Genomic DNA, 27278 nt, shown 5'->3' with positions numbered 1-27278 from the left:
ACAATATCCCGGCTTCTCCAGAAATACTTAAGGAACAATGACTTGGAAACCATATACTATGAAATGAAATGTAGACAAAACCTTTACAACTTCCACCGAAATTCACTCAAAATTGTACGTAAATTTAAAATATACAACTATCAAAATATCAAAAAGAAAACATAAAAGAAAATCTACATTACCTTGGGTTTGGTGATGAGTTTTTTTTATATAAGATTTTATTTATTTACTTGTCAGAGACAGAGAGTACAAGCAGGGGGAGGGGCAGGCAGAGGGAGAGGCAGACTCCCTGCTGAGCAGGGAGCCCAATGCCGGACTCGATCCCAGGACTCCAGGATCATGACCTGAGCTGAAGGCAGATGCTTAACCCACTGAGCTACCCAGGCATCCCGGTGATGAGTTTTAATACACAGCACCAAACACCGATCCAGAAAAAAAAAATTGATAACGTGAACTTTATAAAATCAAAACTTCTGCTCTGTGAAAGACCTTGCTCAGAGAACAAAAAGACAACCCAAAAACTGTGAGAAAATATTTGCAAAACACACATTTGATAAAGGATCTGTATTCAAAATGTACCAAAAACCCTCAGAACTCAACAGTAAGGATACAAATAACCTAATTATCAGTGGGTAAATATCTGAACAGACACCTGGACAAAGAAGATGTACAGATAATAAGCAGGCTCTACATCCTCTATCATTAGGAAGTTACCAATTTAAACAACAGTGAGATAGTGCGGCACACCTATGAGAAATGCTAGAGTCCAGAAAATGAGGGTACCAGTTGTTCAAGGGTGAGGAATGACACGAACACTTCTTCATGCTGGGGATACCCATACGGCCACTTGGGAAGACAGTTTGGCAGTGTTTCCAAGGCTAAATAAATGTCACCTGAATATCCAACAATCACACTTCTAGTATTTAGACAACTGCCTTGAAAACCTGTTTCCTCACCAAAACTAGCATGCAATTATGCACAGTAGCTCTATTCATCATAGCTAAAAACTTGAAGATCAGGGTGTCCTTCCACAGATGAATCCATAAGCAAACTGCGGTGCATCCACGTGAAGGGTGCCAGGAGGCCCCACCAGTCTGCAAGAAGGGTGCCCATGGGGATGGCTGGGCCCCTGCACCCAGTCCTGTGTAAGTTTACACGTGTCTACTGAGTGCTCTCATGGGTCAGGGCTTTGCTGGCACCTGGAGCTGCCCAGGCAGAATGGGGCCAGCAGCACTCTTCCCAGATGGGAGAGTGGAAAGAACATTATATGACCTCTGACACCCTCCACAGCCCTTGACTGGGGTTGGGTTGGATTTGAAACACTCAGTGACCAGGTAGACATTTCACTTTTCTGTTAGAGCCCAGGACTGAGGGCAGAAAACCAGTGCTCCAGCTCAACCCCGGACTCATGTGTGACCCTGGGCAAGTCCTGTCCACCCTGGAAGCCCAGGGAGATGGAGGAGGAGGAGAAGAGGGCCAGTTATGTTTGAACTTAACCCTGACCCTGACCTCAAACCCCTAACCCCAGACTCTGACCCTAAGCCCAAACCCGAATCTCTACACCTTATTTCCTAACCGCATACCAGAACCACCTGATCCGCACTATTGAAGATCTATGCCGTAAACTGAGCATGTAGCCCTTTGTGATAACGTGTGACTATGACAAGCTGTCTTATTTTCTCTGCCTGTGGGAGATCACCTCTATGTTCAACAGTTCTCAGGACAATAATCTTCCAGTTGTTTTGAGATCTTGTTTATTTTCTTACTGTTCCTTCTTTATCTAAATGTAGGTTAAAAAAATACTGTAATTTGATTTCTGGATTTATATGCAAATAATAATAATTCTGTTTATTTTAAAAACTAAATTATGACATATTTCTGACATACAAAAGTATAAAGCACAATTTAGTAAACACACGTATTTCATCACCTTGCTTTGGATTAGGGTTACCTTACAACACAAGTAACCACTACCCTTTGGGGGGTTTATGATTTCTGTAACTGTATGATAAATACTGTTCCCTATGTTACAAAACATTCTACATTATATATGTGTTATTGCTTTATAAAATGTTAAAACATATACATGACATCATAACCCAAACCTTTACATTTAATGTCTAAAATGTTTCATAAATTGACAATAACTTGATTATAGCTCTTTGGATTGTTAAGTCAGTTCAACGGGGACTATAAATGTAACTCATGTCATTGTTAAGCGTGTTATCTATATTCATACCAATAGCTCCTTGGTATAGCAGAATGCTGAAGAGTGTCCCTGTCATCAATGAAGTTTCTTTAGGAAGAGAAAATTCTGATTTATGTTTTCATGAAATGTATTCTGGAAATTCTATTTTCATATTTAATTAGAAGGCAAGAACAGATGGTCAGGTAACATGATGAAAAGAAGTTACTAAATTTCTCCAGTTGCGGCTTTTTCTTACTTGTACAAAACAAATAAACAGTAAGAAAGGTGTTGGTCCAGTAAAAGCAAACAAAACAGCTCACAAATATGAGAGGAGGTTTCAGGAGAGCATGATCGAGACTGGACAGCACTGCGGACATTCTGAGCCGTTTTGTGGTGTCTGTAACGGATAGTCACCATGTAGATACTATTGCATCTAAACCAGGGAGAGAAAGAACAAATCTCGAATGGATGTAGAGAGTCTGTACTGGAGCCAGGCCCACTTAGCGTGGCTTGCAGTAATAGTCACTGCCTGAATGTATCGTGCAGGGCAGTCGTGCGCAGAGAAATACTCAGGGGAACTCTGAATATACAGCACGATTCTACATCCAGTATCCCCGTCTCCATGGCTAGGGAATGAAAGAATGTACAGGAAATTGGCCTGATTTCTTTTTTATTATTGTTACAGTTGGGGGTGACAGTTTATACATCCTAGCAGGGGACTGCATGCTTTGAATTTCCTACTGGTGCCAAAGGAGGGAGAACTTGGGATTTCTTATCACTTTGCCCAGAGTTGAGGCACAGCGAGAAGAATGAGGAGGGAAGCCTGAAAGCTGACCGCAAACAATGGGGGAAAAAAGAGTTTAACTTATTATTGCAACTATCCACCCATCAGAATAGCTACGATTTTACAAGTGGCCGTAGCAAATGTTAGCAGCAATGCAGAAAATTCACCGCTTGTATACATCTAGTTGTAATGTAAAATCTTGCAATCACTCCTGGAAAAGAGTTTGGCAGTTTCTTCACAAAGAACTTCACGTACAATTACCACATAACTCAGCAGTAGCACTCCAGGGAATTTATCCCACAGAAATGAAAAATTATTTTCACATAAAAACCTGTATGCCACTGTAGATAGCACTATCAACTATACCAAATCATGGGAACAGCCCAAGTGTCCATCAACTGCTGAATGCACAAAGAAGATGTGGTGTATATATAATGGAATATTACTCGGCCATAAAAAAGAACATAATCTTGCCATTTGCAAGGACATGGATGGAGCTAGAGAGTATTATGCTAAGCGAAATTAGTCAGTTAGAGAAAGACAAATACCATACAATTTCACTCATATGTGGAATTTAAGAAACAAAACAAATGAGCAAAGAGAAAAAAGAGAGAGGGAGGCAAACCAAGAAACAAACTCTTAACTATGGAAAACCAGCTGATGGTTACCAGAGGGGAAGCGGGTGGGGGATGGGTGAGGCAGGTGATGGGGATTAGGGAGGGCACTTGTTATGAGAAGCACCAGGTGTTGTATGGAAGTGTTAAATCCCTCTATTGTACACCTGAAACTAATATTACACTGCAGGTTAACTGGATTTAAATAAAAACTTTAAAAAGTAATAACTTATGTGTAGAAGCAGGAAAAAAAAGGAAAAATTCAAACAAACAAACCCTGTAACCTAACGTTAATAGCAGGGTCCTTCATAATAGCCAAAAACTGGAAACGACACAGACATCTTTCAATAGATGAATAGCTTAAACAAACTTTGGTACATCCGTATAACGGAATATTTTCTGCAAACAGAAGAGCAAAGTATTGGCACACACCGCAAATTCTACGAAGCCAGGGAATTATTTTGAGTGAGGAAAGCCAATCCGAGAAGGTTACATACTCTGATTGTGTTTATGTTACATTTTTGCAATGACAAAATACAGAAATGGAGATGGGACTAGTGCTGTTAGGGTTAAGAGGGGAGAAGGGGTGACAGGGGAGAGGATGTGCCTAAAGGGGCAACATGAAGCGTCCTTGCTTTGACGGAACGGTCTTGACTGTTTCGATGCCAGCATCCCGCTTGTGATATCATACTGCATTTTTGCAGATGTCATTGGGGAAACTGGGTGCAGGGTGCATGGGATCTCTCTGTATTATTTCTTTAAACTACATGGGAATATACAGTTATCTCAAAATGAAAAGTTGAGTCGATATTTAAAAAATCACAGTAGGAGGAAACATCCAGTACCATTAGGTATGATGTTGGCTGTATGCTTTCTTAGATATCCATTTTTTTTAGTTGAACATATATATTTTATTATTACTATTTTTTAATTCAATTAATTAACATATAATGTATTATTGATTTCAGAGGTAGAGGTCAGTGATTCATCAGTCTTATATTAACACCCAGGGCTCATTACATCCCGTGCCCTCCTTAATGTCCATCACACAGTTACCCCAGCCCCCCAGCCCCCAGCCCCCAGCCCCCTCCCCTCCAGCAGCCCTCAGTTTGTTCCCTATGATTAAGAGTCTCTCATGGTTTGTCTCCCTCTCTGATTTTGTCTTGTTTCATTTTTTTCCTCTCTTCCCTTATGACCCTGTTTTGTTTCTTAAATTCCACGTGAGTGAGATCATATGATATTTCTTTCTCTGACTGATCTATTTCACGTAGCATAATACCCTCTAGTTCCATCCACGTCACTGCAAATGGCAAGATTTCATTAAAAAAAAATTTTTTTTTTGATGGCTGAGTATGTAGTTTTTTGGTACCCTTTATTGAGTTAAGAGACTTACCTTCTATTCCTATTTTACTGACAGTTTTTCTTATAAATGTATACTGAATTTCATCAATTTTTTTCATCATCCATAGAGATAGTCATTTAATTTTCCTTATTTTGTTTGTATGTGGTTTACCTTGATTGATTTTCAAATTTCAACCAAACTTTCATCCCAGGAGCAACCCTAATTTCATTGTGATGGTTTTGCCCTTTATTATATATTGCTGGATTCAATTTGCTAATACTTAGCTTGGGATCTTTGTGTCTGTGTTCATGTAAAAGAGGCCTCTCGTTTTCTTCTGTTGTCTAGTTCTTATTTAAATCCAGTTAGCTAACATGCAGTGTAATACAGTTTCAGGTGTACAATGTAGTGATTCAACAATTCCATGCAACACCTGGTGCTCACCACAACGAGTGCACCCCTAATCCCCATCACCTGCCTCACCCAGCCCCCACCCACCGCCCCCCTGGTAACCACCAGTTCGCTAACAGACACTCACCACGAGGTGAGTGATGACAAACTAAGAAAACACCAAATATTAACGATACAACAATACTGGAATTAAAATTAAAAACCTAGGGGCGCCTGGGTGGCACAGCGGTTAAGCGTCTGCCTTCGGCTCAGGGCGTGATCCCGGCGTTCTGGGATCGAGCCCCACATCAGGCTCCTCTGCTATGAGCCTGCTTCTTCCTCTCCCACTCCCCCTGCTTGTGTTCCCTCTCTCGCTGGCTGTCTCTATCTCTGTCAAATAAATAAATAAAATCTTTAAAAAAAATAAATTAATTAAATTAAATTAAATTAAATTAAAAACTTAATTAAAAAAGAGTCTGTTTCTTGGTTGGCCTCTCCTTTTTTTCCCTTCGCTCATTTGTTTCTTAAATTCCACATATGAGTGAAATGGTATGGTATTTGTCTTTCTCGACTGACTTATTTCACTTAGCGTAATCCTTTCTTAGCTCCATCCACATCATTGCAAGTGGCAAGATTTTGCTTTTTTATGGCTGAGTAATATTCCATTCTGTATATATACCACATCTTCTTTATCTATTCCTCATTCATTGGACCTTGGGCTGTGGATTGTAAGGTGTTTCTATTTTTTAATTTTTGAGGCTAGACCACTTTTTTATACCATACACAAAAATAAATTCAAAATGGATTAAAGACCTAAATGTGACCTAATTAAAGACCTAATTTTTTAAAAGATTTTATTTATTTACTTGACAGCGAGAGAAACAGCCAGAGAGAGAGGGAACACAAGCAGGGGGAGTGGGAGAGGAAGAAGCAGGCTCCCAGCAGAGCAGGGAGCCCAATGCGGGGCTTGATCCCAGGACCCCAGGATCACGCCCTGAGCCGAAGGCAGATGCTTAACGACTGAGCCACCCAGGCGCCCCAAAGACCTAAATTTTTATGAAGCTATAAAAATCCTAGAGGAGAACACAGGCAGTAACGTCTTTGACATCAGCCACAGCAACTTCTTTTTACATATGTCTCCTGAGGCAAGGGAAACAAAAGCAAAAATAAACTATTGGGACTTCATCAAAATAAAAAGCTTCTGTACAGCGAAGGAAACAGTCAACAAAACTGAAAGGCCACCTACAGAATGGGAGAAGATATTTGCAAATGACGTATCCTACAAAGGGTTAGTATCCAAAATATATAAAGAACTTACCACACTCAATACCCGAAAAACAAATAATCCAATCAAGAAGTGCCCAGAAGACATGAACAGACATTTCTGCAAGAAGACATCTAAATGGCCAACAGACACATGAAGAAATGCTCCACAGCACTTGCCCTCGGGGAAATACAAATCAAAACCACATGAGATACCACCTTACACCAGTTAGAATGGCTAAAATTAACAAGACAAGAAACAACAAATGTTGGAGAGGATGCGGAGAGCCCTGTTACACTGTTGGTGGGAATGCAAGCTGGTACAGTCACTCTGGAAAAGAGCATAGAGGTTGCTCAAAAAGTTAAAAACAGAGCTACCCTATGGCCTAGCAATTGCACTACTGGGTATTTACCCCAAAGTTACAGATGTAGTGATCCGAAGGGGCACCTGCACCCCAATGTTCATAGCAGCAATGTCCACAATAGCCACACTGTGGAAGGAGCCGAGATGTCCTTCAACAGATGAATGGACAAAGAAGATGTGGTCCATATATACAATGGGATAGTCCTCAGCCATCAGGAAGGACGAATACCCACCATTTACATCCACACGGATGGAACTGGAGGAGATTACGCTAAGTGAAGAAAGTCAAGCAGAGAAAGACAATTATCATATGGTTTCACTCATACGTGGAACATAAGGAATAGTGCGGCAGACCACGGGAAGGGAGGGAAAACTGAAGGGGGGTGTGGAATCAGAGAGGGAGACAGACCATGAGAGACTGTGGACCCCGGGAAACAAACTGACAGTTTCAGAGGGTAGGAGGGTTAGGGGATGGGGCAACTGGGTGATGGGCATTAAGAAGGGCATGTGATGTGATGAGCACTGGGTGTTATATGCAACTAATGATCATTGAACGCTACATCAAAAATTAATGATGTTGGCTAATTGAATTTAAATTAAAAAAATTAAGTCAGAATTTATAAACATCCTTAGCACTGCTTTTGCCACATCTCATAACTTCCGCTATGTTGTGTTGTCATGTTTGTTGGTCTCAGGATTACTTTTTAGTTTATTTTTATTTTAGAGAGAGAGAGAGTGAGAGGGCTAGGGGAGGGGTGGGGGGGAAGAATCCCAAGCAGACTTCCCACAGCGTGGAGCCTGACATGGGGCTCGATCCCACGACCCTGAGATCATGACCTGAGCCAAAACCAAGAGCCTCCCAAGCACCCCTCACTCTCACTTTTGATTTCAAGCTGGTGTTTCAACAGTGCGTTAAGATCCAGCTCTCTGCGAAACTTCCAGTTTTCCTTCTACATTGATTTCTAGCTCTAGTCCAGAGGTCAGGAAAGGTGATCGGTATTTCAATCTCCTTCAGGTGGTCGACCCATCGGTGCCCTCGAGTGTCATCCGCCCCGAGGGGCTTTGCCGAGAAGGCTGTGCCCTCTGTGGCTGAATGACCTTGACCCTGACCCCATCCTGACCCTGGCACCACCCTTAAGCCTAACAGCCCTACGGCTGACCCTCCAGCCAGCGCTCCTCTGTCGAATCCCTGCAACAACAGAACTTTCCTTCATCTGGCCCTCTGTTTGTTTTATGCTTCAAATATGACCACTCTGGCTGATAAACCAGATCTTTATTTGATGGCTTTTAATTAATTTAAAGGGCTACATGTCACTAGTGCCTTCCATTTTTGGACAAAGCACCAAATGGTGCCCTGCAAGTAGGCTGGGCAACAAGCAGCACATGCATAGTGGGTCTGCCGCCTCACGCTCCCCCTGCCGCGTACGTGCGTATCCCTGCCTCCGGGTTTGCCACAAAGGAGACCAATGGGAACGTCCATCTCCTGGCCAATGTGTCCCTAGGGAATCAGGGCTACATGGCCTGTGGCAGTGACTGGAAAGCCCAGGAGAGTTCCCTGATGTGGCTGTCAGGACCCGGCCAGACCACCTCCAACTTCAAGCCCCAGGTGTCCCTGCAGGGACCTCCCAGCTATTTCTTTCCAGATGCGGACGCTGACAACCTCTGCAAATTCCCGCAAGTGGAGATGAGGGTGGGGTGGGGCAGAGCTGAAAGCCTGTCCTCTCCAGAATTGGGAGCGTGTCTTTATACCTCGGTCACCATGGAAAACCAGAATGCACCGGACTCAGGGAGTGGGGTGCTCTTCATCCCAGCAGGGACGATGGGGAGGGAAAACCCCACAGGCCGCAGTGACCCTCAGCAGGTCCTAGAAATAGCTCCTTAGCAGGCCCGTCCCCGTAGACCTCGCAGTGATACTGAACACGGAACTGGCCGTGAACAAAACCCAGGCGGGCTCATATCTTACAGAGAATAAGACTGTTTAATACACAGAGCACTTTTCATGGCAGGTGAAAGGAAGGTGTATTTTTCAAGCGGATCTCACAGAAATATCCTCTCTGGATTCTTTCCTCTGAAAAGAAAATGGAACCAGGTGGCCTCTGGGGATGCCACTCTGGCCGCGGCCATGCTGCTGCTGCCACAGGGTGGTGGGACCCGGTGTGGCTGCTTGTCTCTGACACTGTAAGAGGTGAGCAGGTCGTCTGGGGGCCGGGAAAAGACACGACGGGGAGGAGCTGTGCACCTTCATACAGCAGGTGCCTGTGGTCAGCAGTTCCAGCTTTTTACCAACCGGAGATTCTCGTCCAAAGCCCTGGATTCACCCAAAATCGGGCTATTAAGTGTATAAACTGGGCTGCTTCTTCCCACAAACCACAACTGTTAAAAATAAGGCTAGCCGAAATCCTGGCCTGTTTGGGTCAGACCCGGCTTCGAGTCCACCTGCTGATAGAGCCCCAGGAGCTGTCCAGCTGCTGAAAACGTGTTGCGAGGATTAAGAAAAATCCAAGGTTTTTAAATTCTACAGTACAATGTCTCCCTCCCTCTCCACTTACAGGTGCTCAGAGTGACAAAGGCACGAGGCTGTCACACCGCTGCCTGTGGCTAATGAATGGGGAAAACTGCCTTCTTATTATCAGGTGGTAACCAATATTCATTTTTAACTATATTTAATTTATATTAAAGATTAATATAATCTTGTTTTTCAATCAGGATTTTATGTTGTTGCAACTTAAATAGGGATCTTTTGGGAAATAAGAAATGCATGGATACTGTTTAACTTAGGAAAATTCACTTGGGCAGAATTCTCCTTGTTTGGATATAAAAATATAGTACAGGGTGACATAATGAACAAACACAGAGACTTTACAGGTATTATAATTTTGCCACATTTGCTCCATATTTCGTATTGTGAAAGCTTGTAGGTTACAGACATCGCACAATCTCACCCCTCATTACTTCAGCGTGCACCTTTACCAAAGGAAGCAGGATTTCCTACCCTAGCATTTTGCACCTAAAAAACTCAAAAAGAAATTCCTGCTTTTCAGGAAAGTTTCCAAAAGTCAGTTAGGAAGGGTTTTTCGAAAAACATCAGAAAGTAGGGGAAATGTTGGGCATGTTCCCATGGCTAAGAATCTAGGAGTTTCCGAGGAGAATCAACAGAAAAATCCCCTTTGTAAAGAAGAGGAACAGAGACTGACTATTGTCTCCATGAAACCGTAAGGAGTATAGCCCTACAATTATGTTCGTGAGAGCTTCCCTGCATCTCTGCCTGGTGTACCAAAATGTCCCAACTTTTCCTCATCTCTACGAACCAGGAACCCAGAACGTGCATCTCTGCTTTCTCATCGATGCAGACAAGCGCGCGAAGTGTCCAGACAATCGTGACTCAAATCGTAAGCAAGCAGCTTCCTGTGACCAGAGGCTGTGACCTTTATGGAGACAGGTCTGACCAGCACAGATGTCTGTCCTCACAGCTGTGGTCCTGGGGTCCCCGTAAAGCACCGAGGCCCTATCACGGTCAAGGCCAACAACCGGACCCTCAGCTACGTCCCGCTCACCTCCCTCACCTTCTGTTTTCCCTGCTCCTTACTCCTCATCGCGGTCAAACTGCATTCAGAGTGGTTTAGACCACGGCTGGTACCACTGTTCTGGTCCAAAGCCTCACTGTGGTCTTGGCCTTCAAGGCCGCCGCTCCAGGGAGGAGAGCTACAGGGACGCCGGACTCTGTTATTCCCGTCTGCTCCCCGTGGGTCCTGGCTAGGAACCTCGCCCCCTTCACTGACACGTAACCGAACCTGGGTACGTCCTCCTCGCGTGCAGCCAGGGCTCGGGCACTGCCTTCTGCCACGTCCTGGGATGCCCAGGCTCCCCAGCCCCGAGTGCCTTGAGGTCCTGCGTGGGGGCGTCCTGCGGCGTCTGGGCCTCCCTCCTCCCCCCCGCCCCCGCCGCAGCACCGAGAGCGAGGTCGTGGCGGCCGGGGACACCGTCTCCATCCCGCGTCCCTCACGGGTCATGGCGGCCGGGGACACCGTCTCCATCCCGTGTCCAGCACGGGGCTGCGAGGCTGCATCTTTGCCCCCAGGCTACGTCATCACGCTGAGGCCCGGCCGAACACCCTGCGACGGGTATGGAACAAAACGGCTTCTGGGGACAAATAGAACATGAACACTTAAAAATAAGGAAACTGTTTTACACATATTTAGTACAAAAATCAAACCCACAGTTGACACCGTCCTTGAAAAGGTGAGCTCTACATGTGCTGCCATCATCTCAAGGTGCCAGCCCCTCGATGACCCACCCCAGAGGCCTGGTGCCCCTCACGCATCTTCCCTGCCCCAGGGACCCCCACTCACAGTGCCTTTTGAGTCTTGAGCCACTGCACTGGCCCAGACGCCAGCTTTTCCTCAAGTTCACTTTCTCTGTTTTCCCAACTACAAAAGGCTTCCCCTATGCTAAGGTTTTGAACACATCTTTTTTTTTTTTATTTTATTTATTTATTCAAGAGAGAGCACAAGCAGGGGGAGCAGCAGAGGGAGAGGGAGAAGCAGATTCCCCGCTGAGCAGGGAGCCCGACATGGGGCTCCATCCCAGGACCCTGGGATCACGACCTGAGCCGAAAGCAGACACTTCACCCACGGAGCCACCCAGGCGCCCCCACATCTCCTTTTTTAAAAAGTATGTATTTCTAGCAGTTAGTCTATGTTACTTCCACACTGCTGACCTCTGTGAATGGCGGAGCGTTGTCACTTGAGACAGAGGACGAGCAGCAGGAGCCCCACGTGCACGACCAGAGGGGAAGAGTCAGGCCAGGTCCTCCAGGAAGGCCGGACGTGGACAGACTTGGAGCCCCAGGTACGTCCATTAAAGGTGGGCACTGCCGAGATGGGAGGATCTGAGGACAGGGTCCCCATCCGTTGGAGGGAGGGTGTATATCCCAAGCAGAAAGGGGATAAGGAGTCCGGCCCCAGGCCCACACCCCACGTGGGACCTTCCAGGCCCCACCGAGGCAGACCTGGGGCACAGCCCTGCAGGCCATCCAAGGAGGCTGCAGGCGAGGACTCCAGCCCCTCCGACTAGGCTCTGAGCTCCATCTGAATTCCTGCCCCAGTGTTTCCATTGGGGGCCTGTACTGGGGGAGGGGGGCTTTCAGCAGAGGCCTCCCTACCATGAGGGGAGGGCCACGGAGACAACTTTCTGCACCCTGACTCGAACTCAGAGTTTCCCCAACCCTCGCCCTCCCCGGTGCCTGGACAACAGTGGGAGCCTGTGGCAGGGATGCCGGACCCTTGCCCTGGGCGCTGTGCCAGGCTGTGCCTGCTCCCTCCAGCCTTCCCCCTTGCTGACAGGACCAGAGGCAGCCAAGAGGGCTTGGCTGTTACTTTCATTCACCTTGTTGACTTAACCAGTTCACAAACAACAATTCTTTCAGTTTCCACACCCAATTTCAATATCGGGGTGGGGGGGTTGTCTGAGAACTAAATTCATACGGCCTGCCCCCAGACAGCATCAGGTCATGCCGGTTAAGTACTCAGTCGCACGAGGCCGCCACCAGCCCCAGGCCGTTACCCGTGCTTCCGACCCACCGACTAGACGGCACGTTCCCACGACCTGCTCCCTAGGACTCACACAACTCAGGGAACACTGAGGTTTACCAGCTTATTAAAGGGTGTGACCAATCGGCAGCCAGATGAAGACACACACGGGGTGAGGCCAGGGAGGGAGTGGGCCACTCTCCCCATGTCTCCAGACGACAACACCGCCACCAGCCGCTCTGACGCCTGAGCTCCGCTGAGCCCCAGCAGGGAAGCAAGCGTCCTCCGTCTGCTGTCGGAACCGTGCTCAGAACGGCCGTAAGGAACAGAGGCTGACACCACGTGTCGAGCAAACACTCTCTTTTACTAAAAGTCCAGGTATACATTACACTTTACAAAAACAGCATCTATCCGGAGCTCTCGGCTCCCCTCTAATCCAACAGAAGGGGGTTCTGAGGGAGCTGAGAGCACAAGGTCCCCTTTCCGTGCACTGGGGCAGCCCTGTGCACCCCCAGACCGTGGGTCCAGTGCACAGGAGGTGGGATTGGTGGGATGCCGGCCGGCAGCAGCACGTGGGCACCTGGAGCCCATCCAGAGTCCCCATCACCACCCTGGGGGAGGGCCCCACCAGGACCACAACCGTGCTGATGCCCAGCCGGACCCACAGCCGGGGGCCCTGCCTCAGGAAGAGGAGACCGGGTACCCATAGTGGTTGCGGTCAGCCTCACCCAGGGTCAGCGTCAGTGACAGGCTGGGCTTCCGTCCCAGCTCTTCTTCCTCCAGGCAGCGCTGTGGGGGCCGGGACTTGAAGAAGTCAGAGATGTAGCGAACCTAGGAGAGAAAGCAAGAGCTGCTGGGGCAGAGGAAAGGGACCTGGGAAGCGAGTGGGGGGTGAGGGATGGGCTCCGAGGGAAGCCTGGAGTGGGGAGGACAAGAGGGCCCAGGGCGGGGCTGTCAAGCCCAGGAGCTCACAGTGAGGCCGGCCACCAGCGCCCCCTGCAGGAGGCCAACGAGGACATCACTCCAGTGGTGCTTGTGGTCAGACACGCGGGTGTAGCCAACGTAGAGCGCAAAGGCCAGCAGGAAGACCTGCACTGTGGGCCGCAGCAGCCGCGCCCACTTCCAGCAGAGCCGCGCCTGCACATAGAGCTGGGGGACAGAGGGCGGCCATCAGCCTAGGAGCCTGAGGGCCTCACCCCACGCCCAGGGCACAGATGGGAGCTCCGGGGCCGCAAACATGGAGCCAGAAGGCGCGGGGCCTCCGGAGTTCATGAACGTACCAGTCGGCCCCACCCATCACCACCTCCACCCACCCCTTCTACAGAAGGAGAAACCGAGGCCCAGGGCAGGCAGGGACTTGGCTGGTCCCACAAGCCAACCCTGGGAAGAAGACTCACCGCCAAGAACACCATGCAGTACATCCCGAAGGAGGAGTGTCCGGAATAGAAGGACAGCCTGAGAAAGGAGAGGACGGGCGTCAGGAGGGCTGCAAGGGGAGCAGAGCCCGGGGCCCAGGCTCAGACATGGGGCAACGCACTCCCATCTCTGCGTTTGAAACCCCCGGGGCCCACTGTGTTTCCCATCATCTGGGACCCAGCACAGGGAGGGTTTTACAGGGAAACGTGGCCCCTTTTCACTTCTCTGACCATGCAACAGAGAGTCTCCAGCTGGGTTCACGTTCTTTAAGAAGGACATCCCAGGCCAGAGACTCGGAACCAGGGCAGACAACAGTGACAGGCGAACGGTTAACGCCACACTTTCAGGATTATTTCCCGTCTGTGGTACTTGACACAAGAATTAAATTCAAGTTTTAGCAAAAAGGGCATCGGTGGACAAGAGAAAGTGGCAGATAAAGAAACTCCAAAGCTCCAGCCGTCCATAAGAGAAATGAAAAACACCTGTACAAACAGTCGCACTGACAGTGACCACACGTACCAAGGGCGGAGCAGATCTCTTTGCACAGAATTGTGATAGTGTGTTTGGACCCCATCTGGTAGATCTGGGGGGCTGTACCCCACTCTCCTGGTGCTGAGGCAGCTAGCTGGGGCATTGCTCTGAAACATTTCCAGCAAATGTTGGTCACTGCTGTCTGGGGTTGTGCACAGCGGCTGAAGCATGAAGACCCACCAGGAAGCTCAGGAAAGGAGCCCTTCACTCTCACCTCTGGCTGACCCTCAGCTGCCACACAGGGAGCCTGGCTGAGCGCTGAAGGCAGCCCCAGCACAGCACACAGAGCCCATCTGTACACTCTGAGAGATCCGCTTCTCCCGGGGCCCGGGGTTTAAGGAAATCTCTGTCGAATCACTAGCTGATCACCCAGCTACCAGAAAGAACTGCCTGACCACACATGACAAAGAATACAGAGTTTGCAAAATTAGTTCAGAAAGATCACTTAACCAACTAACCAACGGCAGCAAATGCCAAAAACAATGCCCAGGGAGGGGAGTTCAATCTGATTTCCAGAGATGCTACGTACACTATGAAAAATACCCAATTTCAACCAAATAAGTACAAAGCATGCGGGGGAAAATGTGTGTGCAACACCCAGGCGGAAAACACCTGTTAATGGAAGCCATCCCTGAGGAAGCCCAGGCGCTAGACTTACTGGAGAAAGACTTTTCAACCGCCATTTAAAACCTGTTCAAAGAGCGACATGACGTCTCACTACATAGAGAATACTAACAAGGAGACAAAGGTTATCTAGAGGAACCAACTGGACATTCCAGAGCTGAAAACAGTAGTATCCAAATGAAAAGATCACTAGCAGATCTGAACGCGCAGAAGAGTGACCATGGAAACAAGTTGACGGAGACGACTGTCGGGTGAGTGGAGAGTAAAAAGAAGGGAGAAACTGACGTGGGCACCAAGGACACCACCCACTCCGTGGGAGCCCAAAGAGAGGAGAGGCACACAGGGGCAGAAAGAGTCTGAAGAAATAATGGCTGAACACTCCCTAACTGAATCAAAAATATTAATCGACACCCCCAGGAAGCTTGATGAACTCCAAAAGGAGAAAGCCACAGAGACACAGCGTAATCAACCTGCCAAAGGACAGTCACTGAGAACCGTGCAAACAGCAGGAGAAGAGTCCTCCTGAACAAGGGCCCTCAGGACAATTCGCAGCCGGTATCTCATCAGAAGCCATGGAAGCCAGAGGAGGTGGGATGGCACAATCAAGAAACCAAGAATTCTACATCTGGCAAAGTTATCCAAATGTTATCTCCATCAAAATGAAGGAGAAATTAAGACTCCCAGATAAACAAAAACTGAGAATTCATAGCTCCAATACCTGCCCTGTAAGAAATACCGAAAGGGAATCTTTCCAGGAGAAACAAAGGGTACTAGACAGTAAGTCAAACTCACACAAAGACCTGAGAAACACCAGCAACGGTAATCACACAGCACGAACGTCAGTATTAAGATACTCGGGGCTTGTAATTCCCGGTTTGTCTAATAATGTTTTAACTGCGTATCTAAGTACAGATGTTAGCTAGATTTACTGCAGTGACCGCATCACGATAAATACAAATGTTGTCTCGTGCACCTAAAATTAACGTGGTGGTATAGGCCAACTAGACCTCAATTGTTTAAAAACAGCATAAAACAGTAATTGTAAACCTAAGCTGACGAACACGTATGCATAAAAATATAATCTGTGAAAATAATCTCAGAAGTGGGCAGAGCCACATGGCCACAAACTCTTTGCATCGTCAATAAATATTTAACGTAAAAGAAGATAGTAATGAAGAGACTTAAAAGTCAGCATAAAAACAAAGAATATGTAGAAAGCAAATAACAAAACAGCAGAAGCCCTTCCTCATTAGTAGTTACAATGAATGTAAATGGATTAACCTCTCCAATTAAAGGCAGGGATTACAAAATAGGTTTACAAAATAACCTAACTTTACTCTGTGTACTAGAGACCACTTTAGGTCTCAAACACATACATAGGTTGAAAAGTACAAAAATGGGGAAAATATCCCACGCAAACAGCAACCACAAGACAGGCCAGAGCGGCTACACTGCTGGGAGACAAAACAGACACTGAAAACAAAACCACGAGGAGAGACAAAGGACGTTACCCAGTGAGAAAGGGCACATCCGCCAGGAGGAGAAACAATCACACAGATACACCCGCGGAACAAGAGCCCAAACAGGTGCGGCGAAAAGACAGACGCTACCACGTGGGTAAGCTCCGAGACATGAAGGAAGCCAGACATGAGAGGCCACGTGGGGAGTGACTCCACGTGCGTCAGCAGAGGCCCGGCCACAGCAGCAGGGGGCTCGTGGGCACGGGGGCTGGGGACGGACCGACGGACACGGAGCTTCTTTTTGGGGTGATGAAAATATTCTGGAATAAGATAGTGGGGATGGATGCACAACATTGTGAATTACTAAAAATCAATGAACTGTACACACTAAAATAGTTAAACTAGTGAATTTTAGCTATGTGAAAGTTTTAAAGATTTTATTTATTTATTTATTTATTTATTTATTTGAGAGAGAGCGAGTGACCGCACAAGCAGGGGGAGCAGCAGGCAGAGGGAGAGGGAGAAGCAGGCTCCTCGCCCAGCAAGGAGCCTGATGCGGAACTCGATCCCAGGACCCTGGATCATGACCTGAGCCGAAGGCAGATGATCCACCCACGGAAACACCCAAGCGCCCCTATGTGAATTTTATTGCAATCTTTTAAAAAGGAAAGTAAGTGGGTGCCTGGGTTGGTCCTGGCTGACAGAAAGTGTCCACCTTCGGCTCAGGTCATGATCTCAGGTCCTGGGATGGAGCCCTATGTGGAGCTCCCTGCTCGGCAGGGAGTCTGCTTCTCCCTCTGCCCCCTCCCAACCACTCGTGCTCTCTCTCTCTCTCAAATGAATAAAGTCTTACAAAAACCTGATATATCGCAACACTTACTAAAAAAAATAAAATAAAATAATAAAAAAGGAAAATTAGAATGGCATTTAACGGAAAGGTTGGTCAGAGACTGTGAGAGCGCAGAACAGAGAAGCCAGCACAGTGGGGCCCCACATCCCGGCACCCCCCCCCACAGGACCCAGGCCCACGGGCCCCACCCGGCCTCACCCTCCCGCCTCCTTAACCACCTCACTCTTCCACATTCAGCTCCTGAGGGTCCTCCTCTAGCTGCCCCTCCTCCCCCAGGGGTGGGACATCTGTGGCTGGAGCCCCCCGCATGGCCCACAGTGAAGGCTGCTGTCCCAGCACCCACCTGGACTCGGTGACGTTGGCGGGGTTTCCCCTGCACACCCTCTCCACCTGCACATACATGGAGCAGTTGACGCGGCTCCAGTCAGGGTCACACACCGCCAGGAAGTTGGGCCGCAGGCGGCCGATCATGTACTTGGCCAGGTCTGTCAGCGACTGACTCACTGCAGCCCCAAACAGGAAGGTGCCCAGCACCTTGTAGACCGCGGCCACGTAGTTGTTGAAGTCAGAGCGCGAGTAGAGGCGGTCTGTGTACACCAAGTAGGCCTCTCCGGCTGAGACCTGCACAGGGAGCAGCTGAGGGCCCTGCCGCGGGGCTGGGACGCCGGCTGTGAGCATCTCCAGCAGCCCTGTCTCCCTGGGCCTTGGCCCTCCCCACAGAAAGGGGGTCAAGCTTCCCAGACTCCCTGAGTCAGCTGGGGTTCTGGGAACTCCGAAGGGGGTCTTCTTCCCCAACGACCACCCCACCCCCCCGCCTCCCACCCTCTAAGCCTCTCCTGCCTTACAAGGATGATGGTGGCCGTGATGGTGACCCCGGCCATGAGCCCATGTGTGATGGTGTCTGGACGGTAGGGGTACCGGATGGAGTCATCTCCACAGTAGAACCCGCGCTTATACGGGGCGTTCACAAGCGTCAGGATGGCAAAAGGCAGAGAGGCTGGGGACAGGGGAGAGAAGCCATGGCCACGTGGTTCTCCCCCAGCTGCATGCTCCCACCAGCCAAGCCCCAGGGCCCCTGCCTTGGCCCCCTGGTTTCTCACCTCCACACCAACCTAACAAATGGGAGGCTGCTGCCCCATGAAAACCCCCCTCTCGATTCCCCATCATCTGCAGACAGACACCAAAATCCTCCCCAGGCCCATCGTACAGCTCCCACCCCACATCTCCCACCCCCTCCCCTTCCTCACTTCCCTCCAGCCTCCTGTCTCCTCCCTGAGCAAACTACACAGGCACCCAACCCAGGATCCCGGCACCTGTCCTCACCACCCAAAACATCTTTGGCTGACTTCCCTCCAACCTGAGCTCCACCCAGCCCTCCTGACCGCCCGCCCTGGCACCCCTTTCCTAGCTGAAATGTCTGCTCGCCGCATCTCTTGGCACTGTATGTATTTAAGCATGGCGTGATACCTGAGTTCACCAAGCCCCTGAGGGGGGTCCACATGCTCAAGGCTCAGGGCTTGGCCTGTGCAGGTGTTTAACAAGCATCCTTTAAAAGAGAGAACTCCCTGCCCTTCACTCTAAGGCCAGCCGGAGAGACCGGGCACACACCACAGAAAGGGACAGAGCTGAGAGGCCTGCAGACCGCTGGGCAGACCCCTGGGCAGACCAAGGGCCTCCACAGCTCGGTCCAAAGACACAGTCAGGAGCCACAAGTTCCCGCAGAATATGAAAGGTATCACTGTGGCTCTGGGGTCCCAGGGCCCTACTGAGCTGCGGGTGACAAACGCAGGCAGGGCGCCCTTTGCCCCCAGCAGGGCAGGTGACAAGTATGAAAGGGTGTGACTCTTCTGTGGTCTGAATACCACAGGAGGCAGGAGCAAGGCCAACTCCTCCTCCCAAGAGACCAAACTTAGTGCTGAGTCTGGGGAAACCCAGAGGTCTGCCCTCGGGCCTGTGAGTGGCAGGGACAGCAACTGGACTCGGGGAGGCTACGGGCTTGTCAGGCAGGCCCCACAGAGAAGGTGGCTTGAGGGAGCTGAGGAAGTGAGGGCAGATCTGGGGAAGAGCGCCAGGCAGAGGGAACAGCCAGTGCAAAGGTCCAGAGGTGGGCCCATGCCTGGAGAGCCGCAGTGCTGGGGGCTGGGGGTGGAGGGCATTCTCAGAATGGGAACCTTGCTGAGTGAGGCGGGAGACACCAGACAGTTGGGAGCAAAGGAACGGAGCATGTTTCTGTAGGGTCCCTCTGGCTGTGGTGAGTGATGGTGAGGGTGGAGGCAGAGAAGCCGGGGAGCAGAAACCCCCAAAGTTGGGGGTGGAGGGAGGCCAGGGCCAGAATATGCTGAGACATCAAGTCAAGCCTCATCCCTGCAACCAGAGCAGGGCAGAGCCTGGCACAAGGTGCCTGGGCATGGAGGTCAGCCTCCCAGTTCCTGTCCCCCAGCCCCAGCCCCTTCCACTGGAGACTCAGTCACCCTCGACTGGAACCTGAGCTGTGGGTTTGGGAAGTAGAGCTCCGAGCACTGGATTTGGGGCCTATCTCTGCCTGGGTCACTGGCTCACACCCTCATGGCAGACGCTCCCAGAACCTCCCTGCCTTTACATCACCCCCCCCACACACACACACCGTATTTTCATCAGGGCCCCCTTGTCACCCTATGAAACTCAACTTTTTATGAGCTGAAGCTTCAAGAATGGGAGCGGGGTCTGCCTGAACCTCTAGCACCTGGCACAAAGAAGCAACCCACATACAACCTAATCTCAGCACCACCTGACCACCTGCAGCTGCTGTGTGACCTCCAGCAGGTGCCTGAACCTCTCTGGGCTGAAAAAGAACCTCCCTTACAGACTGTTTGGTAGAAACGGTTTCATTAATTTGCATGTCACTTCTTGTCCGGCATACAGTAAGTGCCACACAGATGTTGATATAAATAACAGGTACTCAATAAATGATGGCTAGGGCTGGCAGACGCCCCCTGCGGACCTCTTCCTGCGGCCAACCGGCCCACTCCAAAGGGGTTAGGGTTAGGGTCTGGTGCTCAGGAGTAGGTCCTGGCCTTTGCAATCCGCCAGGGATTACCCCTCCATCCCCGGCGGAGGAGCAGGAACCCCATGTGGGGGCGGGGAGGGGGATGTGAAGTGGGCCCGACGGGCCCCACCCCGCGCCCCAGGGTAGAATTCTGGGGCCATTGTCCGCACAGCCCCAGAGCAAACACTCGGCCTTTGTTCCCAGGACCCTGGGGGAGGGGCGGGGAGGGGGACCTCCGGCCGCCCCCTCCCCCAGCCTGGCCTGCAAACCCGCCCGACAGGTTTGGCCCGCGCCGCCCGAGGCGCCGGGCTCACCGGTAGCCCGGGGCCCAGCCTTTCTCTCCATCTCTCCCCCGCCCGAGGAGGGGGTCCGACTCCCACCGACCAGCAAGCTGTGTGCCCGCTGGGGACGTCGATCCCGGGACAGGGGGTGGAGGTCCTCCCGGGTGACCCGCGGCCGCGCCCCAAACCCGGACCGCCGCCCTTGTGAATCACCGCCGCGGCCGGGCGCGGCGGGGAGGGAGGCCAGTGCAGCCCCTCGTCGGCGACTTCCTGCTGCCGCGGGCTGGGGGCTGCTCGCCCTCCGGGACCCGGGACGGCCGGGAGAAACCGAGGCCCGGCAGGGCGCACGCAGACACAGGGGCGCGGAGGCCGTCCGCGGGGGCCCCCCGCCCCCAGGGGCCTCCCCGACCCGCCCCCACAAACCAACCTGCGGGGACCCCGGGCGCGTGCCGCCGGGGGCGGGGTCCTCCCCCAACACACGGGTCCCCGTGGCTCTTACCGACCAGCACGCACAGCACGTCGAGCAGCACGAAGACCCACCTCCGCTCCATGCCGCCCCCGCCCCCGCCCCGGGCCGCGCCCGCGACCCCCGACGCCAGTCCCAGCGCGTCCCGTCGCGCCCCGGCCAGGCCGCGGGGTCACATGGCCGCGGAGCCAGGCCCTGCCGGGGCGGGGCGGGGCGTGGAGGGGAAGGCAGGGGAGCGGCGGGGCGGGGGCGGAGCAGCCCGAGGGGAGGGGGCGGACTCTGCCCCCGCCCCGCCCCGCTCGGCCGGCTGCGGCGAGCCGGGAGGAGCGCGGCGGAGAGGGCCTGCGTGGGAGGGCGGGAGACCCCAGCCGGGCCCGGAGGCGGGTGGGGTCGTCTGCGCCCCGCACCCCCCATCCGCAGGCGGGAGGCTGAGGCTGAGGCACCGCGGTCCAGAGCCCCCCAGGGCGTCACCCGCAGATTGGGCCGGCTGGGTCGGGGAAGGGGCGGGTGGCGAGAAGGAAGGAAGGAACGGACGAACACACGGAGGAGAGCGCGAGAGGGCAGACCCGGCAGGACGTGTCCCCGGGTTTCCTCGTACCCAGATGTGCCTCCGAGTCAGGAAGTGCCCCAAAACTGTTGGAGTGTCCTGGCTTCATTGCAGGGGCTTTTCTTCACGCCTAAGGCTTAAAATGCTGGCGTTCCCGGGAAGGTCAGGTTTCTCACCTCCGGTTGGCACCGGGCCCCGCCCCCATGTGGCGCACTCACTACCCCAACCGTACAAGAGCGAAGGGGGGGCAGGAGCCCCCCGCCCCCACTAGGGAGCCCTGAGCTGGGAGGCGCCCAACAGTCAGGAGCATCCAGGGCAGGGAGACCGAGGCCCAAGGGGCCATTACTAGATCCTTTGGGTTGAGACGATCTGAGAAGCCTTGGAGAGAGTCCCGCCTTGACCTGGCAGGACACATGACTTGTGAGGTTCTGTCCCTCCTTCAAGGTCACACAGTGGGAAGAAGCAGAGCTGGGACTCCAACCCAGGGGGCCTGGGCACAGGGTCCGCTCCCTTGACCTCGAACACACATTCACCACCCCCGTTCTTCCAACAATCCTAAAACAGACGATGTTTCTCAGCCCTTTTTAGAGAGGAAGGAAGTCCGATCCAAAGACAGGCAGCCCCTGACGCAAGGTCAGGCAGCTGGGGCTTCCACGCAGAGCCCCAATGACCCTGCTTCCTGGGAAGATGACCGGACACCGGCACTTGCGGGGTGCAGGGGGTTCCAGGAAGGAGCCAAGGTGTTGGAAGTCGGGGGACAGTGCACAGCGGATCTCGGGCTCTTTGGCCATCAAATTGGGGGGCGGCGGGATGTCTGAGGGCCAGCTCCTCTGTTCCCCAGACAACTTTCCCCGCTCTGAGCAGCCGCCAAAGGCACTCCCCCACACGCACACCCAAAATAACTCAGACCCCCCCCCCCAGGACATGACAAAGTCCAGCATGGAAACTTCTGGACCGGATTTTCCGTCTGTGGTGTGGCGGAGGGATGGTGTGGGAGGCATATTCCCAGCACCCTCCCCCCTTTCCAACCGCACAGGCAAGGAGTTGGGGGCGGGGGCGCACCTCCTAAAAAAATGCAGCTTCCTCCGCCGTCCCTAGACTTCTTCCTGGGGGGGGGGGGGGGTCCGGTGTCTGGTCTGGGGCAGGGCTGTCTCAGGGGTCCGCTTTCAGGCTCAGCGGGATCCAGCGCTTCTCCGACTCCAGGTGGGCTCAGCCTCTGCTCTCCGGCTTTCTCACGGAGCGGGGTGGACCCCAGAGAGAGGCAGGTCCCAGGCTCCACTTACTTCACTCCTTCACGGTAATGGATCGTGGTTTTTGTGAGAATTACCAGATCAGTCACATGTGAGCAGCCCGCACGACGCCTGGTGAAACGTCCCGTAATGTCACCTGGCCTCCTTATTTCTGAGCTTTTCTCACTTTGACCTTGGGATGACTACCTATTCTCAGGGTAAAGTGAAGCGCTAAAGGCAGGGTTTTTTATTGAGCACCTATTGTGTGCTGGGTGGGGAGATCCCTGGCAGGAGCCTGCCAGAGGGGGCGTGGCAGCGGGGAATGGCCTGAGTCGGGGCTGCAGGTGGGACCCAGGAGGTCTCTAGGGGAGACCTCTCTAGGGGCACAGAGGCCATGAGTAGGAAGGAGCATGCTCTGTTCTGGATGAGCCTGGAGAACAGCGTGGCTGGAGGGCCCCCAGGGGCTGGAGTAACTACCCTCCCCGCTGACCTGAGTCTCACCCTGTCCTTAAAACACCTGGGCACGGTCAGGATTAAAATCTGATGAGGGCAGCGAGGATTAGGGTTAAGGTTAGGATCAGGGTCAGGGCTCCTGCATCTGCTAGCTGGGGTCCTCCACATTTCAAGGAGTCTTCACACCTGGAATCTGCTTTAACCCTTTACAAATAGAGCCCGAGGCCAGTGAGGCCTGCGCTAGGGTCAGAGCCCAGGCTGGGGGCCAGACCTGGACAGCTCCTCCCCCACCAGCAGGTGACAGACTGAGCCTCCATCTGGGTCCCAGGGACTTGCCTGTGTCCCCTAGAGACGGAACCAACTCCTTGTGCGTGGTGACCCACCAGGGAGTGAGTTCAGGGCTCAGAAGGTGGCCCATTCTCATCAACCTGATGGGCTCCAGCTGCCTTGAAGGGCCGTGAAGATTACGGAGAGGTGCCTGGGAGGTAGGTGGGCAGAAAGGGGCCCGGCACACAGTGGTGCCGCCTGAGTGCACCACTTCCGGCCTTTCTACTTCTCTGGGGGCTACGTTCCAGCCCCGTGTTGGGTGTAGAGATCACTTGAAAGTATACTCTTGGGGCTCTTGAGAGGCCACAGTGGGAGTTCTTCCTGACTTGGGGCTTTGCCACCTGCTAAGGTCCTGGAGTCGAGCCTGTACCCCTGGGGGGCTGTGACAGGCAAGTCTGCGTGGATGCCGCCTCAGTCTGTCCATCTATGTAACGGCCACTGGAGGGTACCTAAGCCCTAAGATTGTACTGACCTGCTTGACTGGGAGCCTAACTCCTTAGGAAGCACCTGGAGGGTTAACTGAACGGGAAACAGTGGGGCAGGTACTTGGGGTCACCTTCAAGTTAGAAGCTAGCATCGGCAAATTCCAAATCCCGGGTTGAGTTGCCACCTTGTGCAGACCCCCTGACTGCACAGTCCTCTCCCCCGCCTCCCCCACCAAAGCCCACCTCCTCTAAGCTCTGGCACCATTTCTCTGTGTCTGCTTATCATCCCCTCCTCCCAGACCTGAGCTCCAGGGGCAGGGGCCAGCTCCCGGCAGGCACCCAATCAGTGCCGACTGAACGACACATGGCCTAGTGACTAAGGAATGACTTAGCACCCGCAGCCTGCACCAGGGACCCTCAGCCTGGGGTCAGCGCTCACTGAGTCATGGCCAGAGAGCAGGAGCTGCTTACTCCTTTATGGGCGCTGTCTTCACAGCCAGCCAGCACTGCCCCGTGATGTCCACTCCCAGCCAGTCTCCCTAAAGCACACCTCTGCTCCTGCTACCTCCCAAACACACCTGCCATTTCTTACCTGGCCCTACGCGGCCCCTCCAGAGCCAGCTGCTGCTCCCACTGTCTCATGCTCCCTGCTCCTGCCCCCCTCCACCATGGCCACCGGCCCCTCTCTGGGAGGCCGGTTCTGCCTCTGTAGGTGAGCAGCTGACCCAGGCCTGGCCGGTCACTCGTGCAGTCCCAGGCACACGTCTGCTGGAGCTCCTGGGGAAAAGACACACGCTTCCTGCAGGGACTGCAGAGGCTGCCATCTCAGAACTGAGGAAGACGGAAGCCAACTGTCACAGAAGCCATGGTTACGGGACAGCCTGGTTGGGGCCTTCGTGTGTCCGCGACAACACGAGGAAAATGGCTCGTTGAAAACAACCAGCACAACTTGGGGCGTCTGGGAGGCTCCGTCGATGAAGCGTCTGCCTTCAGCTCAGGTCATGATCCCAGGGTTCTGGGACAGAGCCCCACATCGGGCTCCCTGCTCAGCGGGGAGTCTGCTTCTCCCTCTGCCTCTGCCTGCTCCCCCCGCTTATGCGTGCTCTCTCTGTCAAATAATCTTTAAAAAAAAAAAAATGAAAGAAAAAAGATACTCTTAAAAAAAAAAAACCACCACCACCACCACTGGAGAAATGGGGACCCACAATCCAGAGGAAAACGGTTAAGAGAAGTATATCCAGTAATGACCCACAGGCGAAAACAGCAAAGATTCAAGTAAAGTTTCTACAGGAAAAGGTAGAAAATGAAGAATTTCAGTAGAGAAACGGAAAAAACCACGTACAAATACTAGAACCAAAATATGCAAGTGCGAGTTAAAGAAGGTGGGGGACTGGTCCGTGTCTGGGAGGTTGGCCCCTGCGCGCCGGGGTCGGGCTGTACCCAGAGTCCTGCGTGCGGCCAACGCTAGGGGGCAGCAGAGAGTCCGGAGAAACACCTGCCCTGACGCCCCAAACTCGGGAAAGGCACCACCTCTCAGCTCAAACAGCTCCGCAAACGCGCCTAAGTGCGTCCCCGTCAACCTGCTGGCTCCAAACCCACGACAGACGTCACCACCGGAGGAGACAGACTGCCCGACCTGGGGGAACACAGGAATTGCTCATCAGGAACAGCAGACACCAGGACTCAATGGAACATATTTAAAATGTTGAAAGAAAGTCAACCAGGAATCCTGCATCCGGCAGAAATAAAACAGACAAGTGCTTCAAAAGTGGAGGGACCAGGGCCTTCTCAGGCCAGCAGCGCAGGCCTCACAGGGACAGACAACCACCTCAGCCGCACACCCGGGCCCCAGGGAGAAGGGAGCACAGGGCACACCAGCCATCTTCAAGAGCCCCGGACGACGCTCGTCGCAGAACGGCCCAAATCCGGAACGCGAAAGCCCCAAGAGCTGACGAGGGTGCAGAGCGGCCGGGGGAATGCAAGACAATGCCTCACAGCACTAAACGTACCCTCACCCTTCGATCCAGCGCTCTGCGCATTTGCCCGAGTTGAAAACTTGTTTGAAAACCCGCACACACGTTCACAGCGGCTTTATCCACAAGTGCCCAAACCTGGACGCGGCCACGGTGTCCGTCGCAGAGACTGGGTAACAAACCGCTGTCCGTCCGGTGCTGGAATACCGTTCAGCGCTGAGACAGCAGCCGTCAAGCCACAAAACGACAAGGGGGAACCTGGAACGCACGACCACACTGCACGGACGCCGCAAGGCACCCCCGATCCGGCTGCTCCCAAGCAGCCAGAAAGCCCTATTTCCGGGCCCCACACAATGACACACGGGCCTGTGACGTCTTTGCTAATTTCTCCAGAAAACCCAAATGTTTTAGGATCCATCTCTCCAGGGTGAGAGCACCACGTCAGGAGGCAGCATTTATGAGGAAATCAACAAACAGCGGAGTGACATTAAAAGGATACTTCTAACAGCGGTAAAGGAGAAGCAAAGATATGAGGGGACCCATTATTGAATAGGGAGACAAAAAAAAAATAGCCTGAAAGATGAAAATCTTAAAAGCGGAGTAAAAAACCACACGAAGACAAGATTTTCTGCTGTAAGCACAGCCAACCAGAAGACAGACCAACTTCTCTCAAGTACTGGGGAAAACACTCCAATTGAAATCCTTCTAAAGTCCCTCTGGCATCACCCACCCCTGCACACACCCTGCCCCCTCCCAGCCAGACTGCCCCCCCACACAGTGTCTCCTGCCCACTCCCAGCCAGGCTGCTCACCACCCACCCCAGTGTCTCCTTCCCCCTCCCAGCAAGGCTTTGACCCCCACTCTGTGCAGCCACCACAGGGAGCTATGAAAAGTCTCAAGCCCCTGCTTACCCCTCCAGGGGCCCCAGACCCAGAACAAAACCGACCATCCCTGGCCCACCCAACCACTACCCTCGTGCTCTCACCCTGGGCCTCCTCCGTGGGACCTGGGGCTCTTCCCGCCCCTGCGCTTGCTGTGGCTTCTGTGGCCTTGGCCCGCCCCATATCAAAGCCGGCCATCATGTCAGTCATCGTGACCAGCCCCCCACAGCCCCATGCCATCCGGGTCACGACTTAGCACAGACCACAGGGTCCACCAAGTGGCCGGCCGTCCCCAGCAACCCCGTCCTCCCAATCTACCA

The 27278-nt window shown here is 52.4% G+C and overlaps 1 protein-coding gene across 1 annotated transcript; it reads right to left on the bottom strand.

Moving 5' to 3' along the window:
• Nucleotides 1–12815: 12815 nt before the first annotated feature.
• Nucleotides 12816–21305, bottom strand: PLPP2 (phospholipid phosphatase 2). Its single transcript, XM_045804834.2, has 6 exons — nucleotides 21157–21305; nucleotides 18197–18348; nucleotides 17695–17972; nucleotides 13868–13925; nucleotides 13443–13619; nucleotides 12816–13301 (listed from the first exon to the last, which is right to left on the bottom strand). The coding sequence occupies exons 1-6, from the start codon at nucleotides 21206–21208 to the stop codon at nucleotides 13152–13154; spliced, it is 867 nt and encodes a 288-aa protein (XP_045660790.1). The 5' UTR covers nucleotides 21209–21305; the 3' UTR covers nucleotides 12816–13151.
• Between the last annotated feature and the right edge of the window lie 5973 nt (nucleotides 21306–27278).

Source organism: Ursus americanus, chromosome 14, assembly GCF_024610735.1.
Source record: "Ursus americanus isolate L20-20 chromosome 14, mUrsAme1.1.p, whole genome shotgun sequence".
Classification (NCBI taxonomy): Eukaryota; Metazoa; Chordata; class Mammalia; order Carnivora; family Ursidae; genus Ursus; species Ursus americanus.
Note: the sequence above shows the minus strand (reverse complement) of the source record. Positions and strands in the feature narration are given on the sequence as shown.

What these genes read in the sequence shown, in the direction of transcription:
- PLPP2 (XM_045804834.2), bottom strand. Translation starts at nt 21,208, where the DNA reads ATGGAGCGGAGGTGGGTCTTCGTGCTGCTCGACGTGCTGTGCGTGCTG. An exon ending in CGTGCTGTGCGTGCTGGTCG is followed by an intron (nt 18,349 to 21,156) that starts GTAAGAGCCACG and finishes CCCTGTCCCCAG; the next exon opens with CCTCTCTGCCTTTTGCCATC. An exon ending in GCCAACGTCACCGAGTCCAG is followed by an intron (nt 13,926 to 17,694) that starts GTGGGTGCTGGG and finishes CTCCTTTCTCAG; the next exon opens with GCTGTCCTTCTATTCCGGAC.